Below are 14692 nucleotides of genomic sequence, written 5' to 3'. Positions count from 1 at the left end.
TGTGAATTTCTGCTCAAATAAATAAATATTAAATAAATTGTGTACAGGCAAGATTAAGTGCTTTGTTCTATATTGTGAAACACAGTTGGGAAACCATTTTTCTGTTGGGGGCTGCGCACCAGTGGGCAGAGCTGAATTCAGAGCTGGATGGGCTGCTTCCTCTCCACTCGATAGAAGTCTTGAATGGTTAATTGCAGAGAACTTCTAAAGTTAGACCAAGAGCTAAAGATTGCCCACCTTTGCTGTAGAAAACTAGTTATTGGGAGTACTGAAAGCTATGCTCAAGTGAAATGAGGTTGGTGGCTTTTCAGCTATGGGACCTTGCTGATGAAATGTCCAGATTTTTTTTTTTTTTAAATTGGCAGGCTAAAACATTTCTCTTGTCCCAAGCATTGTTATAGTTTTGTAGTTATTTGAAGTGCCTGCTCTGCATTGGGATGGTAGATTTATGCTTTCTGTTCTTACTGTGCTATATATTAATTGCCTTGCATTATTTTCATTGTTCATTTTCTGTTTTTTAATGTATTTAGGAACTTTGTAACCACTCAGATAACTTGAATTATTACTTAGACCACTCATAATAAATAACCTATGACTTGGTCTAGAAAAGTTATGGCTATTATGGGAGCAGTCTCTCTTCCTTAAAATATTTTTTTAAAAATAAGTTGCAAGAATGCTGTTGTAACTATATTGGCAGATGTTAAGATTGTTTGCCATAACATCCTTTATGTATTACTCTCCAGGTAGTAGTTTGTGAGTACCTGAGTTGTGAAGCCCCACATTCGCCTAAAGTCCCAGCCCTTATTGCTCTTGTGTCATGGGTGCAAAGAGAATCATGGCTGGGAAATGTATTTAAAAACTGGACCCATGTATTCAACATTATACTGCGCTGCAGTTCCAATTCTTAAGGCCTAGATTCTGATCCTAACAGGGCAGCACATTAATTACTTTTCTTTCCCTACTTAAAGTTCATCATAATTTGTAGGAAAAAAATTAAATGTTGGTTTATTGTAACGCTCATGTTTTGATTCCAGATATAAGCACAAAATATTTTCTAAACAGTCTTGCAAATGGTTGCTTAGACATTGTATGACATGTCACTTGTCTGCTACATCTTTTCTGCCCCCTTCCCCATTCATCTCTGCTTTCTGTACTGCAGTCTTCCTGAGGAAGAGTTCTGCAGTGCTAAGAGAGTGGTGCAGAAGTTTTTTGGTTGGGCTTTTTGTTGGGCATTGAGCAGTGATGCAGTTACTTTCATCTCATAGCCCTGTGTTTGACTCCAGAAAAGTGTGTTCCTTGACGCAGCTTGGTGCTGAAGAAATAGACTATCTTGCCAACCAATGCAAATTGCAAAATGGGGTATGTGCATATGCATATCCTGTGTTCCAGGATTTCTGTAGATATGGCTCATTGCTTAATTTGCAGGTATTGAGACATAAGTGGTTATTTTTTGCTCTGCTACTGCTTTCTGGAAATCTCAACTTTTGTTCCTGATAGGAACCACCTCCTCAACTGCATTCATACCTTGCAGAAATTAGTATATAAACATAGGCTTCCTAGTAATATAGAGATGCTTATTGCTGTACAGAGATATAATTTGACATGTTTATTCCATATGAAAAATGATTGTCTATGAGAAATCACGTGCAGAGAATCTCTTGTTACTTCTCTTCCTAGATCAGTTAACTATACCACAGAATAAAATGAAAAATTCAGAGGAAACACAGATAATTCTAAAAGCTTGAAACTTGAAAATCAAATGCCAAAGAACTCTTTGTTTTATCTTTCTGTCTCTGTCTTACTGCTATATTAATATAGCCTTGTTTAACCCTTTTCTAGTATATTATTTCTTTTCTTATTTTAATAATCTTAAACAATACAATTTAATTTAGATTGACTACTTCTAGCTCCTGGCTTGTGTAGAAGCAATATGTCTGTTATACTTTATGCTGTAAGCATCTGTTATGTGATGACTTTTATTCTGCTAAAGCACATTTAAAAAATGGGAGACTTGCTATACAGTAATATAGTTCAAGGGAAAAGGGGAAGAAAGAAGAGAGGGCTTAAGATACAACTGTATACAAAGTATACAATTAAAAAAGAGTGGGGTTCTCAAAGAGAAACACATTACGGATTGAAGCATAGAAGAAATAATCCAAAATAATGAGAGCCATAGCTTGGATCACTAGGAAGTGTAGATGAGATTTTTTTCTAGAATTGTGTATCTTTGATACTATACTGTTCACATTGACTAGTAAGGTTAGTCTACATTGGCACTTAAAAGTTTGTGAATCCTTTTGAATTTTCAATATTTCTGCATAAATATGACCTAAAATGTGATTTGTTCTCCATGCAAGTCTTAAAACTAGATAATGAGAACCCAGTTAAGCAAATGAGTCAAAAACACACATTTTCATTTATTTATTAAGGGAAATTATCAACTTGAGATCACTGAAAAAAAAAGGTCCATGGTCTTAGAATTGTCATGCATAAGCAGAGTGAATTACCAAATGGCAGCATATGGACTATGACATAATCAGCTGGAAATTGCTGATGTTTTCTGTTTATGAGTGAGCAAGTTCTTTAGTTAAACTCTCCTCAGGATAAGTGTAATATTGGCTTGGGATTATATCATGTTTTAGCCTTTCCATTTCAGGCAGAATCTGCTTGTCCAGAGACACTAAGGACAACTTCTTAAGTGCTTTCTTCTTCCCCCATCCCCCACTTTTGCCTTTAGTTGTCTTGTATCATTTTTTTCTCCAGTTTTTCTGTACATTTCACTTGAACACTGTGTCCCTAGTTGCTGGTTTCATTCATTTCTTTATTTGGCTTTTAATATTCTTGTTAGTGGGATTACAGTTTGCATAGTTCCTGCTTTAGGGTAACTCTGGCATAAAGGCCATTTCATTTTCCTAGTCAGTAAGTTGGTCTTTACCTACCTTTACCACCTGCTATTTTAAGATGCTGCTGCTACTAATTGGAATGAATATTACTACTGTTGCATTGCATTTTTAATAGTAAAGATGCCTGGAGAAAATCTCTTGAAAGGATGGTATACGGAATGTCCTTTATATAAGTAAAACCAAGAATTGGTAAATGGTTCATGGAATATATATCTGTAGTTAATCTCTCCAGAGTCATTCTCCCCCAAAGTGTCTTTCTTAAAAGTCATTAAGAGTTGCAGAGACAATATACAAGAAAATATTGCAGTTATTATGATTTTCAATTTATTTTAGGAGAATGACATCTTCCTGGGCTGGGAAAAGGGAGCTTACAAGAAATGGGGGAAAAGTAAGAAAAAGTGTTCTGATCTTACACTAGAAGAAATGAAGAAACAGGCTGCTGTTCAGTGTCTTCGCTCTGCTTCTGATGAAGTAAGAATTAGCAATATAGTTCAGTTATGTTAAAATTTTGATTCTTAATTGTGATGTAAAGTAGCATAACAATTTTTTGTTCATTTAAAAAAATCTAATTGAAATTGCTATTTTGGGGGTACCTTTTTCAACATAACTAAATTTCAAATGAAATCTGTATTTAATGTGAACATGTTAAGTTCTGCATTTGCTATTTATTGAACTTGAATCCATAATAATTTATAATAGGATTATAATAGGCTCACCACATGTAATCCCTAAACTGTCCTTAAGTTGCTAGCTACTTTTGCTACGCGTGGGTCAGTAGTAAATTTTGATGGCAATACCTGTGTGCCATTGTATTTCTCAGCACAGTGCAATCCATTAGACCAGTTTAAACTCTCTCTGCTCTTTTCAGGAAGGGCAGGAGAGAACTCTTCTGTCCTACCACTGCTTGGCCTTTTCCCTTAAGCTTCAGTTTTTCACATTAGTGCTGTGGTGATAAAAATTCATTTAAAGCATCAGATGAATTAAACTTAACAAAAGGAAAAGAAAAGTAACAAAGATACAATTTAACTGCTGCTCAGAATAATTATGTGTCTCACTGGTTTTAAGGATTTATTTTTTGGATTATATTCCTATTGCAGAGAAATTGATATCTGGAAAAGAAAGTAGGTTCTCTAAGGCCACTTATGACTAAAAAACGTATTCTTCAGGACTGGAAGGATAAAAATATGTCCACAACTAGTCAGTGGTCTGCAGAGTTGATGTTAAGAACAACTTACAAATGAATCACTTATTGATGTAAACTAGCGTTGGATGGTTATAAATTGAAGTGCTTATGTGGAACTTTATATATGTATGTGTATCTGTGAAAATATGCCCTATATATTTTTGTTTCTTTTTCCATTTTCTTTTATTTCTTTTTATTATAACTTTCTGTATTTATTTTTTCTATTTGTTTCTTGTATTCAATTAAGAAAAGCAATAATAATAATAATAATAATAATAATAATAATAATAATAGAGAAGAGAAGTAATTTTTTGTTTAAGTATTTTAAATTTATTTATAAGTATTTGTAAGAGGGAGAGCCAGTTCGTGTAGTGGTTAAGGAAACTCTGAGTTCTAGTCCCACCTTAGACATAAAGCCAGCTTGGGCCAGTCACTCTCTCTCAGCCCTAGGAAGGAGGTAATGGCAAACCACTTCTGAAATCTTGTCAAGAAAGCTGCAGGGACTTATCCAGGCAGTCGCTAGGCACCAAAAAACAAAAAAGAAAAAAAATTGTAAGGGACTAGGCCATCAGTCCTATTTAAGCCAGCATTCACTATTTGCTAACTTCTGCTTGAATACATCTAGTAAAAGGGAGTTAATGCCTCTCTGGGTAATTGGTTATACAGTTCATCTATTGTTGTTGTTAGGGAATTGTTCCTAACATTCAATCAGAATCTGTCTTCCAGTAACATAAAACCATTATTCCTTCCTCTGAAATGATAAAAAAGCAGGTCTTCCCTCTCCCCCCCCCTTTTTTTTTTAGCATGGCAGCCTTTCAAAAGTCTGTATTTATTTACTAGTATTTTATGCTGCTTCTGTTGGGCAAACCTAAGTAACTATCACCTCTCTCCTTAGGCTTCTCTCCTGAAGGCTAAATATTTCCAGATCATTTCATAGGATTTAGTTGCTAGTGCTCTAATCATCTCCATTGGCCTTCTCAGGCTTTGTTTCACCTTCTTAAAGTGTGACACCCAGTACTGGACACAGTACTCAAAGTGGGATCAGACCAGTGAAAAGTATGGTAGAACAATTACTACCTGTTATTTGGAAACTTTGCTTCTGCTGATCCATTATATATTAAAAATATAGTACAGTAAATCTGATATTACTTATGCTGCTACTATGTGTTAACAAATAATCGCAGACCATTATTTCTTACTGTATTCATTATCTTAATTAATGGCCTCAGTTCTTAATTTTTTAGTATTCAAAATACAGGCAGAAGGATTCTTTTAGGGCTGCCTTTGTTAAATTGACATAGAATTGAAGCAAATGTTTCATTAAAATCTTTGAAGGAACAGTGTGGTCCTTAATGGTCTTTTGGTAAAATCAGTGATATGGAATTGGGGAAAAGTATATTTTAATTTTAATGCAACTGCATACAGAGAAATAGACTTGTAAAGATTTCTCTGATAATGTAAATGATCACTAGACATGCATTTTATGAATGTTCAGCTATAATTAAATTCAGTTTAGTTTTTTTTTTATTGCAGAGTTCTGGGATTGAGACATTAGTGGAGGAACTTTGTTGCAGGCTAAAAGATCTCCAGAGTGAACAAGGTGAGATTCCATTGTGGGATCAGATTTCTTGGAGACGTGTTAAGCTGCTGTTTCCTATTAATGCTGCTATGATAGTAGCATGATAGGAGCTTCTTCCTGCTGCCAGTCAGATATGTTGGGACTAGAACTTTTACTGTGAGTTCTGGGAATTGTAGTATATCTGGAGAGCAAAAGATGGGGGTAGATTCAGCAATAATAATAAAATAGTAATAGTAATAATAAATAAAACAGAACAAAAACATAATGCAATGCACAGTAAAAGAAGTAATAAATGAAAGGTGATCTAGCATAGTTGAGATTATCCAAATAATCATCTAAAGTAAAAGGAAAGCCTAAAACCTTCAAATTGCAATACTGATTGAGCAGAACCTGATAAAAATCCTGGAGATCTTCAGTGAAAAGTATGAAAATAGGAAGTGAACACATTCAATTTCTGGCCAACTAGTGCAGCCAGTAAGAAGTAAATGTAAGGGCAACAAACCAATTAACTTAAGGGGGTAGTGAAGTAAAATGTGGGCAACCAACTCAATAGCTGACCCTGAGCAAATATAAAAGTGTTCCGAATAGGGTAGGTTGTTAAACTTTCCCTCGGACAATATAGGTGATAAGGAGTTAAGCCTTGTTAGAGTGAATGCTAGTACTTGCTTGGAGGTGTTCTCTTGAAGCATTATAACTAATCTCAGTGAATATTAGTCAGTAGAAATAGTGGGCAATTTCTGCCATAGCTACCCAAGGAGGGTTGAATGAAAAGCAGTCTTCATTCTGCTTTTATCTGATAAAAGTAGCATAGAGAATTCTGCAAGGACAGCTAGAATATCTTTTGGCCAGATGTTGGAGTATGATGCCTTGATCAGAAATTTAAAATCCTGGCCTGTAGCCAGTTTTTTCTATGGTTAGGATTTTTTCTTGAATCACCAAACCCATTAGATTTGCATAGAGATGCTTGGCATATAATTTGCTTATTAAATTTAATAGGATGACTGGGCAGTACTTTGCTGGATTAAGCTTATATGCCTTTTTCATTGGTGGTTCTCTTCATTGGGCATCTGCATAGAATGACTTTTATGTGTAAAAGAAGATGCCAATACAGGGTACCATCATTCTGGTATCAAGTCTCCTCCAACCCCTTTACTAGTTTTGGGAGATCAATTTGTGGCTTTCTAGGTAATAATGAGGGGGGGCAGTCAGGGAGAGGATCACTCAGTGGGAGATGAAATGCTTGAACATTAGATGCTGTAAGCCGAACATATCACAGAAGTAATTGTCCCAAACCTTGGGAATGATTTTATTTGCTACATTTGAGACTTCTCTAGGGGCTGATTTATTGGCTGAAATGTGTTGCTTGGATTACTACATGTAGGAATAGAACTAGACAAGTTGATCTTGAAGGAGTTTGATCACTTGATAGTAAGTATTTAATGCTTTGGGGCATCAATCACTGATATGATTGATTGTTTAAATAGTAAAGCTTCGGAGGAAGCTAAAAACTGGGGGGCTAGTGCAGTGCTTGCAGTTGGCCACTTAACTGAAGGACTGTGTATCTTTATGTTCTGAGTTAGATTGTTTGAACCCAGGTGCTAGATGAAATGTTAAATAATTTCAGTAAAGGGAAGTGGTCATTATCAGGGCATGGAATTACTTCGAAGTAGAAGGAAACAAGTTGGATATTAGTATGTAATCAATGGTGTGCCAATGGGACTCCAGAAGGTGAGCTCATCTTCTAAATTCCCAAGAGATGAGCTATTTAAAATCTTCAGGTCATTATTTATTGTCATAAAGTTTTTATCTCCGATCTTCCATAGTTATAGGTTTATCTTTAGAGAAGCAAAAGAACTTAATTTCAGCAGCCTTGCCATCTTGGGAGAGAAAAAGGGGGATTGTTCCATTAGAACACAACTCATTCTAAATATTTCAACAGAAATATTATAGTGGAACTGTTATATTTTAAGCTGACATGCATAACCCACAAGTTATTTGTGGTACATTTACTTTGCTGTATAAAGGAAGAATTCTGCTGACAGTAGATTACCTAGGTTGGTTATGCTTTGATTCCATCAGTTAATCACAATTTATTTATGGTCAAAGTCCAGAATTCTGTATAAAATATCAAAAAACAAACATACTAAAACTATAATATTAAAAAGATAAATGTGTAGCTAATTGCCTTCTGACATGAAAACCATCTATCTGAACTTAATTACACTCAGAATGTCCTTAGACCAAACATGATGCATCAGTATTTTGTTTTGGTCCCATTGAAATCTTTGGGAAGGTTAGTTGTGACTATTTTAAGTGTATACTGTAGTAATCTTTTTCAACAAACTGTAATTAATGCAACCCATGCTTTAGTACTGTAGTGTGAGCTTAGCCACAATTTAATAACTGCTCTACTAATCTCCAGATAGATGAAATAGTTTACTGTTAAAAGAATGTGGGTGATGTAAATTTGTAAATTCAGTGTATAAGTTCTTGCATGAGTTTGTGGACCAGAATTATGGAATTGATTATTGTAAATAAAATTAATGTGATGTATATTTGTATTGATTTGAAATTGAGTCTGATTAGATTTTTGTACTGACTTTTTTTTAATAGCGGAGGAGAAGATTTCAAAAAGACTTGAGGACTCTTTGCCTCCTGAAATAGATTTATCTCCTGCAGCAAAAGATCAAGTAGAAATGTATGTTTCATTTCTTAAAAAAAAACCCTCTTAAGTATTTTATTCTTCTAAATTAGAAAAGCACACATATTTTCTGGAATGGCCCCAGCCATGAAATAATAATTTTAAGCCATCATTTTATATTAAAATGTTTTTATCTGACTATTAAACTTTTTAAAATTTAATTTTAGTTTGGATGAAAGGTTTTCTTTGCAATATAACTTATTTTCCTTTTAGTGAATGATAACATTGATTTTCATCCTCAAGCAGTAACATGTACATCTTCAGATTTTTACTGTGAAATAAGGTTTTGCCAAAGCACTCAAAACAGATATTGAAACTGAGAATTTGGCTTAGACACATTATTATTTGCAGAACCCAAATCTCTTCAGGCTGGAGAAGCCCTGAAATAATAGAATAAATGAAACTTCTTTCATCTTTTGTGCAGTATCATTATGAGTTTTACTTGGTTAAATAAATAAATTCCACTCAGAATTTTCCCTTGATTAATTACAAATGAGGCTGGCTTCTGTGCCTTTTTGTGTGCCTGATACCATTGACCAAGCAGGGCTTCCTTGGAATCTCACCCCAAATCCATTATGATATGATTGAGATAGGCACACTCCTTTCTGAAAAAAATGAGTCAGATTCATAATCTGGAGAAGTAGAGAGGTGTGTCACAACCTAGAACATCAGAGGATACTGTGTCAGGATACCTGTTATCTCTATGGAGAAACTTAGAAATATATTAGAGGGAAGGGAAGAGGTCTATAGCCTATTTAAGTCCTTCACCATCCTGAGGCATATGTTGGGAGGCAGGTAGGATATTTTACTTTCATCCACATTACAGAATGTACCTTCCCTCCTCTGAAAACACTAGTATTTCCAGAATTTGGCACCAGCCAAATTCTGCATGAAAATACTATTATCCCATAAAGCAAAGATAAAATATACAAAATGCAAGAAATACAAACGCTCTTGGAAAAAGAAGTTTTTGTGTGTTTTACATGCTTTTTTCAGGGCAGGATTATGGCATTATTAGTTATTAATTACAAACTTCAGTTAACAGTCATAGCTTAAGGCTCTATTACTTTGTGCATGAATCTAAGAAGACGACACAGTAAACACAGTGGAATTGCTTTAGGTTATACAGCATAAACAATACACAAGCTTGCATGGTCAGTTAAGACAGTATTGCTAGCAGTTTTGCCACGGCAGTAACTCTAGTGCATTTGGTATGTTCAACTTCCAGTGCAGAACAATTTCAATATGAGCCTGATTTCAGGACATTTTTGACACAATCAATGGCAGCTGAAAACCCCGAGCAAGAAAAAGCACAAAATGTAGCTGACCACTCGGTACTGAATCTGGAAGGAAGGCCTTCTGTGAGAGAGTTTTACTAGTATTATTAATTTTACTGACCCCCTGCTAAGATTGATAAGAACCAAGGGGTACACAGTTTTAATGATCTTGTTGCCATGGACTTGACCATACAAAAGCCAGTAGATGTTTCAGGCACATTATCAAATCAGCCCTCAGAAGTCTTAACAATGGAAGCTTATAATGTTACTATCAACATTTGGGAATCTTGAGAACAACTGAAGAGTTTTGACCTGGCAAGCGGTGAAATGGAGCCAAAGCAAGAGATGTCACTTCAAAGTGAGCCGGCTCTGGATGATGAGGCCATCAATTCAGTTTATGGAGGGATGCAACAATTCATCATATGCACTTCTGATCTCAGGCCAACAATTCAGTCCTCTCAACCACTGGCAGGATCCCAGTACAAAACACCAAAACAAGAGGAAACAGAAGCTATTTACCTCCACCAAAATAGCTATTATGAACCTGTTTAAACAAACTTAGCAGACTGCTAAAATATTGTCTATTTTATAAGTGGTCTCTCTCAAGTCCCTGTCAAGGTTCAGCATGGTCCTGCCCATGAGGGCCTTTTAGTCTATTTGAAAATAATTGTTGTTTTGACTTCTACAATTTATCTGTTTAACAACTGCTAAGCTGATTCTTGTATAAAATGGGAAAAATTGTCTTTCCCAACTTGGTGTCCAACAGAAATGTTGAATTATCCATCCCCAGATAGCAAACAACTAAAAATAGAATATTTCAACTGTGTATTAATATTTATTGGGAAAAAGTGTGTAACAGTATTTTATTTTATTTTAACTACAGTGACAATATTTAACTTGTTAGCGACTTACAGTTTTTGAAGTATAGTAATAGTTTCTTTTTCCCCCCCTGAAATGAGCTAAATAATATTGATTAGTATAATTCATGTTTTAAAACTTTACAGGTCATAAACAGCTAATGAAAGTAAATGTTGATAGTAAAGAGTGAATGCTTAGTTGGTGTTGCAACTCTGCCATTTGGTCTGATTTTGTAAAACATGACACTGCATGTTTGTCTTTTTCTCTCTCTCAGGTATTATGAGGCGTTTCCACCTCTTTCCCAGAAACCAGTTTGCCTGCAAGAAATCATGACTGTATGGAATACATCCAAAATGTGTTGTTACTCCAGTACCTCCTCATCTTCCACTGTCCCAGCAACTAGCACAGATACATCATCTCCAAAGGACTGCATTAGTGAAAATGAAGCATCCAAAGAGAGAAGTAGTAACAAAGCATCTGTAACTATACAGGAGAGAGCCACACAAAAGAATGATAAAGATGAAAAAGAGAATAAGTTTGGGAATCGTATTGAAGGAAAATCTGTTTCATACAAAAAGCAAGTCCGGCATAAATCTGAGGGAAAGATACGTCTTCGATCCTGGTCTTCTGGCTCCAGTGAAGAAGGTTCAAATTCTAGTGGCAATCATGGTGAATTAAAAGCAGCTACAAAATATGTAAAAATAAGGCATAAAACAAGGGAGGCTCGGAGTAAAAAAGGACGGAATGGACAAAGTAGGTATTTGCCAAAAGCTGGTGAAAAAACTGAAAGGAAAATTCCTGGCAGCAGCAATGGATCCATCAAGCAGTTATGTAAAAGGGGTAAACGGCCATTAAAAGAAATTAGACGAAAAGAAGGTGGAAACCATGAGAGAAAAGAGCTATATTTTGATAGCAGGAATGAAACTGAGTATAAGGAGGAGCCTTTATGGTATACTGAGCCAATTACAGAATATTTTGTTCCCCTGAGTAGAAAAAGTAAGCTTGAGACAACATACCGCAACAAGCAAGATGTATGTGATGCAACATCAGAGGCTGTAGAAGAATTAGCTGAATCAGTGCAAGGTCTTTGCATTAGTAACAACAATAATATTAATAAAACATACCTCGCAGCAGGTACTTTCATTGATGGTCATTTTGTGGAAATGCCTGCGGTTTTAAATGAGGATATTGGCCTCACTAGGACCTCAATATGTTCTCCACCAGAGGACAATATACATTCAGATGGTGTTCATCTGTCAGAACTAACACACTTCTATGAAGTGGATATTGATCAATCCATGTTGGATTCTGGTGCCTCAGGCAAGATGCAAGGAGAAAGTCGGATTTTGAATATGATTCGGCAGAAAAGTAGAGAAGGAACTGATTTTGAGGCAGAATGTTGCATAGTGTTTGATGGAATGGAATTGAAAGGGGAAAGTGCAATATGGGCAGATTCAGCCACCTCTGGTGCTGAAGGGTGGTTCTTGCAAGATCTTAGTAATTTAGCTCAATTTTGGGAGTGCTGTTCATCTTCTAGCTCTGGTGATGCAGATGGGGAAAGTTTTGGAGGAGATTCTCCTATTAGACTTTCCCCTACGTTAGACAGCACAATGCTTAATTCATACATGCTTGCAGGCAATCAAGAGCTGTTTTCAGATACTAATGAAGGGTCTGGTTTAAATTCTTTTTCAGTGTTTGAAGTGCAATGCAGTAATTCTGTCTTACCATTTCCTTTTGAAAAACTAAATTTGGGAAATGAAAATACAGATTCTAATAGCAATGTTGGTATGTTTGGGAAAACACAGTCTAGATTGTTAATATGGACCAAAAATAGTGCCTTTGATGAAAATGAACACTGTTCTAATCTGTCAACAAGAACTTGTAGTCCATGGTCATATTCTGAAGAAACACGTTCAGACAATGAGACTTTAAATATTCCATTTGAAGAATCCCCTCAATTTAACTCTGATGATATTAATTATGTAGTTCCCAGAGTATCTTCAAGTTATGTAGATGAAGAAATTGTAGATTTTTTGCAAGAGGAAACCTGCCAGGAACAGACAAGATCTTTAGGAGAAATACCTACTTTAATTTTCACAAAGAAGTCAAAACTAGAATCTGTCTGTGGTATTCAGCTAGAACAAAAAACAGAAGATAAAGAATATGAGACTCCACAAGTGTGTAGTGACAGTAGTCCACATGAAGATGACTATGGCTCAGGAGTTATGAAAGACATCTGGACAAATATGACAGATGAAAATTCTGCAGCAATTGTAGAAATAGAAGGAATAGAAGAGGAACTGTTTCCAGCTGATGTAAATCATTATTGTTGCTGCTTAAATGATGCAAAGGTAGAAATTCTTCAAGGTCCTAACAAAGCAGTGCAAAGATCAGAATACCATCTTTGGGAAGGTCAGAAAGAAAATTTAGAGAAAAGAGGCTTTGCTTCAACCAATTTATCAGAAATAGATTGTGGAGATTATACTACACCCTCTAAATCATGGGATGTTAACCAAGATAAAGAAAGTTCATTTATTCTTGGTGGTGTGTATGGGGAACTGAAAACATTCAACAGTGATGGAGAGTGGGCAGTAGTGCCCCCCAAGCACCCAAAAGGAAACTTACTACAGTGTGCAGCTTCTGATGTAGTCACAATAGCTGGTACAGATGTCTTCATGACACCAGGAAATAGCTTTGCTCCTGGTCACAGACAATTATGGAAACCTTTTGTATCATTTGAACAGAATGAGCATTTGAAATGTGGTGATCATGGATTAAATAGAGGTTTTTCATTTATCTTCCATGAAGACTTGTTAGAAGCTTGTGGTAATTTTCAAGGTGAAGAGTCTGGTCTTGAGTATTCTTTCTCTTCCTTTGACTTAAATAATCCATTTTCACAAGTTCTTCATGTCGAATGTACATTTGAACCAGAAGGAATTACATCCTTCAGCCCTTGCTTTAAACCCAAATCAATCCTTTGCTCTGATTCTGACAGAGAAGTTTTTCGCCCTAGAATATGTGGTGCTGGGAGGACGCAGTACAGAGCAATACGGATTTCTCCTAGGACTCACTTTCGCCCCATTTCTGCATCTGAACTTTCTCCATGTGGTGGAAGTGAATCTGACTTTGAATCGGAGAAGGATGAGGGGAATATTCTTATCTCTTCTCAAGCTGAAGCATTTGATGATCCACAAGCAGATCTGAAACCACTGGAAGAGGATGCAGAAAAAGAAGGGCATTATTATGGCAAATTAGAACTTGAGTCTGGGAAGTTCTTTCCTACATTAAAAAAGTGTGGGATGGAAAAGAGTGCACAGACATCTCTGGACTCCCAGGAAGAATCATCTGGAATATTGCTGGTAGAAAATGAGAGTTCTTGCTTAGAATGCAGTATGAAAGATGTGCAAGACACAATGGCTGTGAAAAATTCTGAAGCTAGCTGCAATGTGGAGCCACAAGAAGAGGAAGACAAGTCTTGCAGTTGCAAAGAAAGCTCATCAGCGCAGCTGAAAGAGGTATGCCCTGGAGAGGTGTACATTGTATAGATAGGTAACAGGTTTCAGTAAAATGATACGCAATTTAATGGATTTGTAATGCCTTTAAAATACATCAGGAAGATTGTGTCAACCGAATTCACAAGATTAGTAACCTTTTCCAATCCAAGGTGCCACTGTGCAATCTTACTTTTTTTTCTTCCCCACAAAAACTGATATTTGAAGCAAAGTAGTGTTCTAGCTGAGCATCAGCCCACCTTCTCAGATGCCTGGGAAAAGTGATATGATTCTGTTCTGAAAATGAACATAGAAGGGAAAAGAGAAACTGCTAATAGAGAGTTTCTACAGAAGGCACATTTTTCAGCTGGTAGAGGCTCATGTTACATTGAGTCCTCCCTCTTTTCTTGCAAATAAAACATTATATATCCGTATGCTTTTGTGCAATTATTACCTAGTCAAAATAGGCATTAACTCTTAGCTTTCAGAGGAAAGATGAGAAAAAGATGCTACTGAATATAAAAATATACAAAAAGATATAATGGCTATGTAAGATTTAATTTTTAAGGGGAAATATAACTAGAATTTCAAGCACTAAATTTTTACATTGCAGCAATAGCCCCGTACACACTTGTCTTATAGTAAACTTAGTTGACTTAAAGTAAACGTATAGGATTATGCTGTGCTTAACTTACTGAGA

The 14692-nt window shown here is 35.8% G+C and overlaps 1 protein-coding gene across 12 annotated transcripts in view; it reads left to right on the top strand.

Moving 5' to 3' along the window:
• Positions 1-14692, top strand: part of KIAA0232 (KIAA0232 ortholog) — a 56403-nt gene that overhangs the window by 22382 nt on the left and 19329 nt on the right. For all 12 annotated transcript variants that reach the window (XM_088131476.1, XM_007428943.3, XM_007428941.3 and 9 more), the window contains 4 exons: positions 3237-3374; positions 5620-5686; positions 8279-8363; positions 10776-14016. In XM_088131476.1, the coding sequence (XP_087987602.1) occupies positions 3237-3374; positions 5620-5686; positions 8279-8363; positions 10776-14016 (3531 nt within the window). The remainder of the gene's footprint in view (positions 1-3236; positions 3375-5619; positions 5687-8278; positions 8364-10775; positions 14017-14692) is intronic.

Source organism: Python bivittatus, unplaced genomic scaffold, assembly GCF_059951505.1.
Source record: "Python bivittatus isolate LINGU-HERP-01145 unplaced genomic scaffold, Pbiv_v1 ctg000960_np1212, whole genome shotgun sequence".
NCBI lineage: Eukaryota > Metazoa > Chordata > Lepidosauria > Squamata > Pythonidae > Python > Python bivittatus.
Note: the sequence above shows the minus strand (reverse complement) of the source record. Positions and strands in the feature narration are given on the sequence as shown.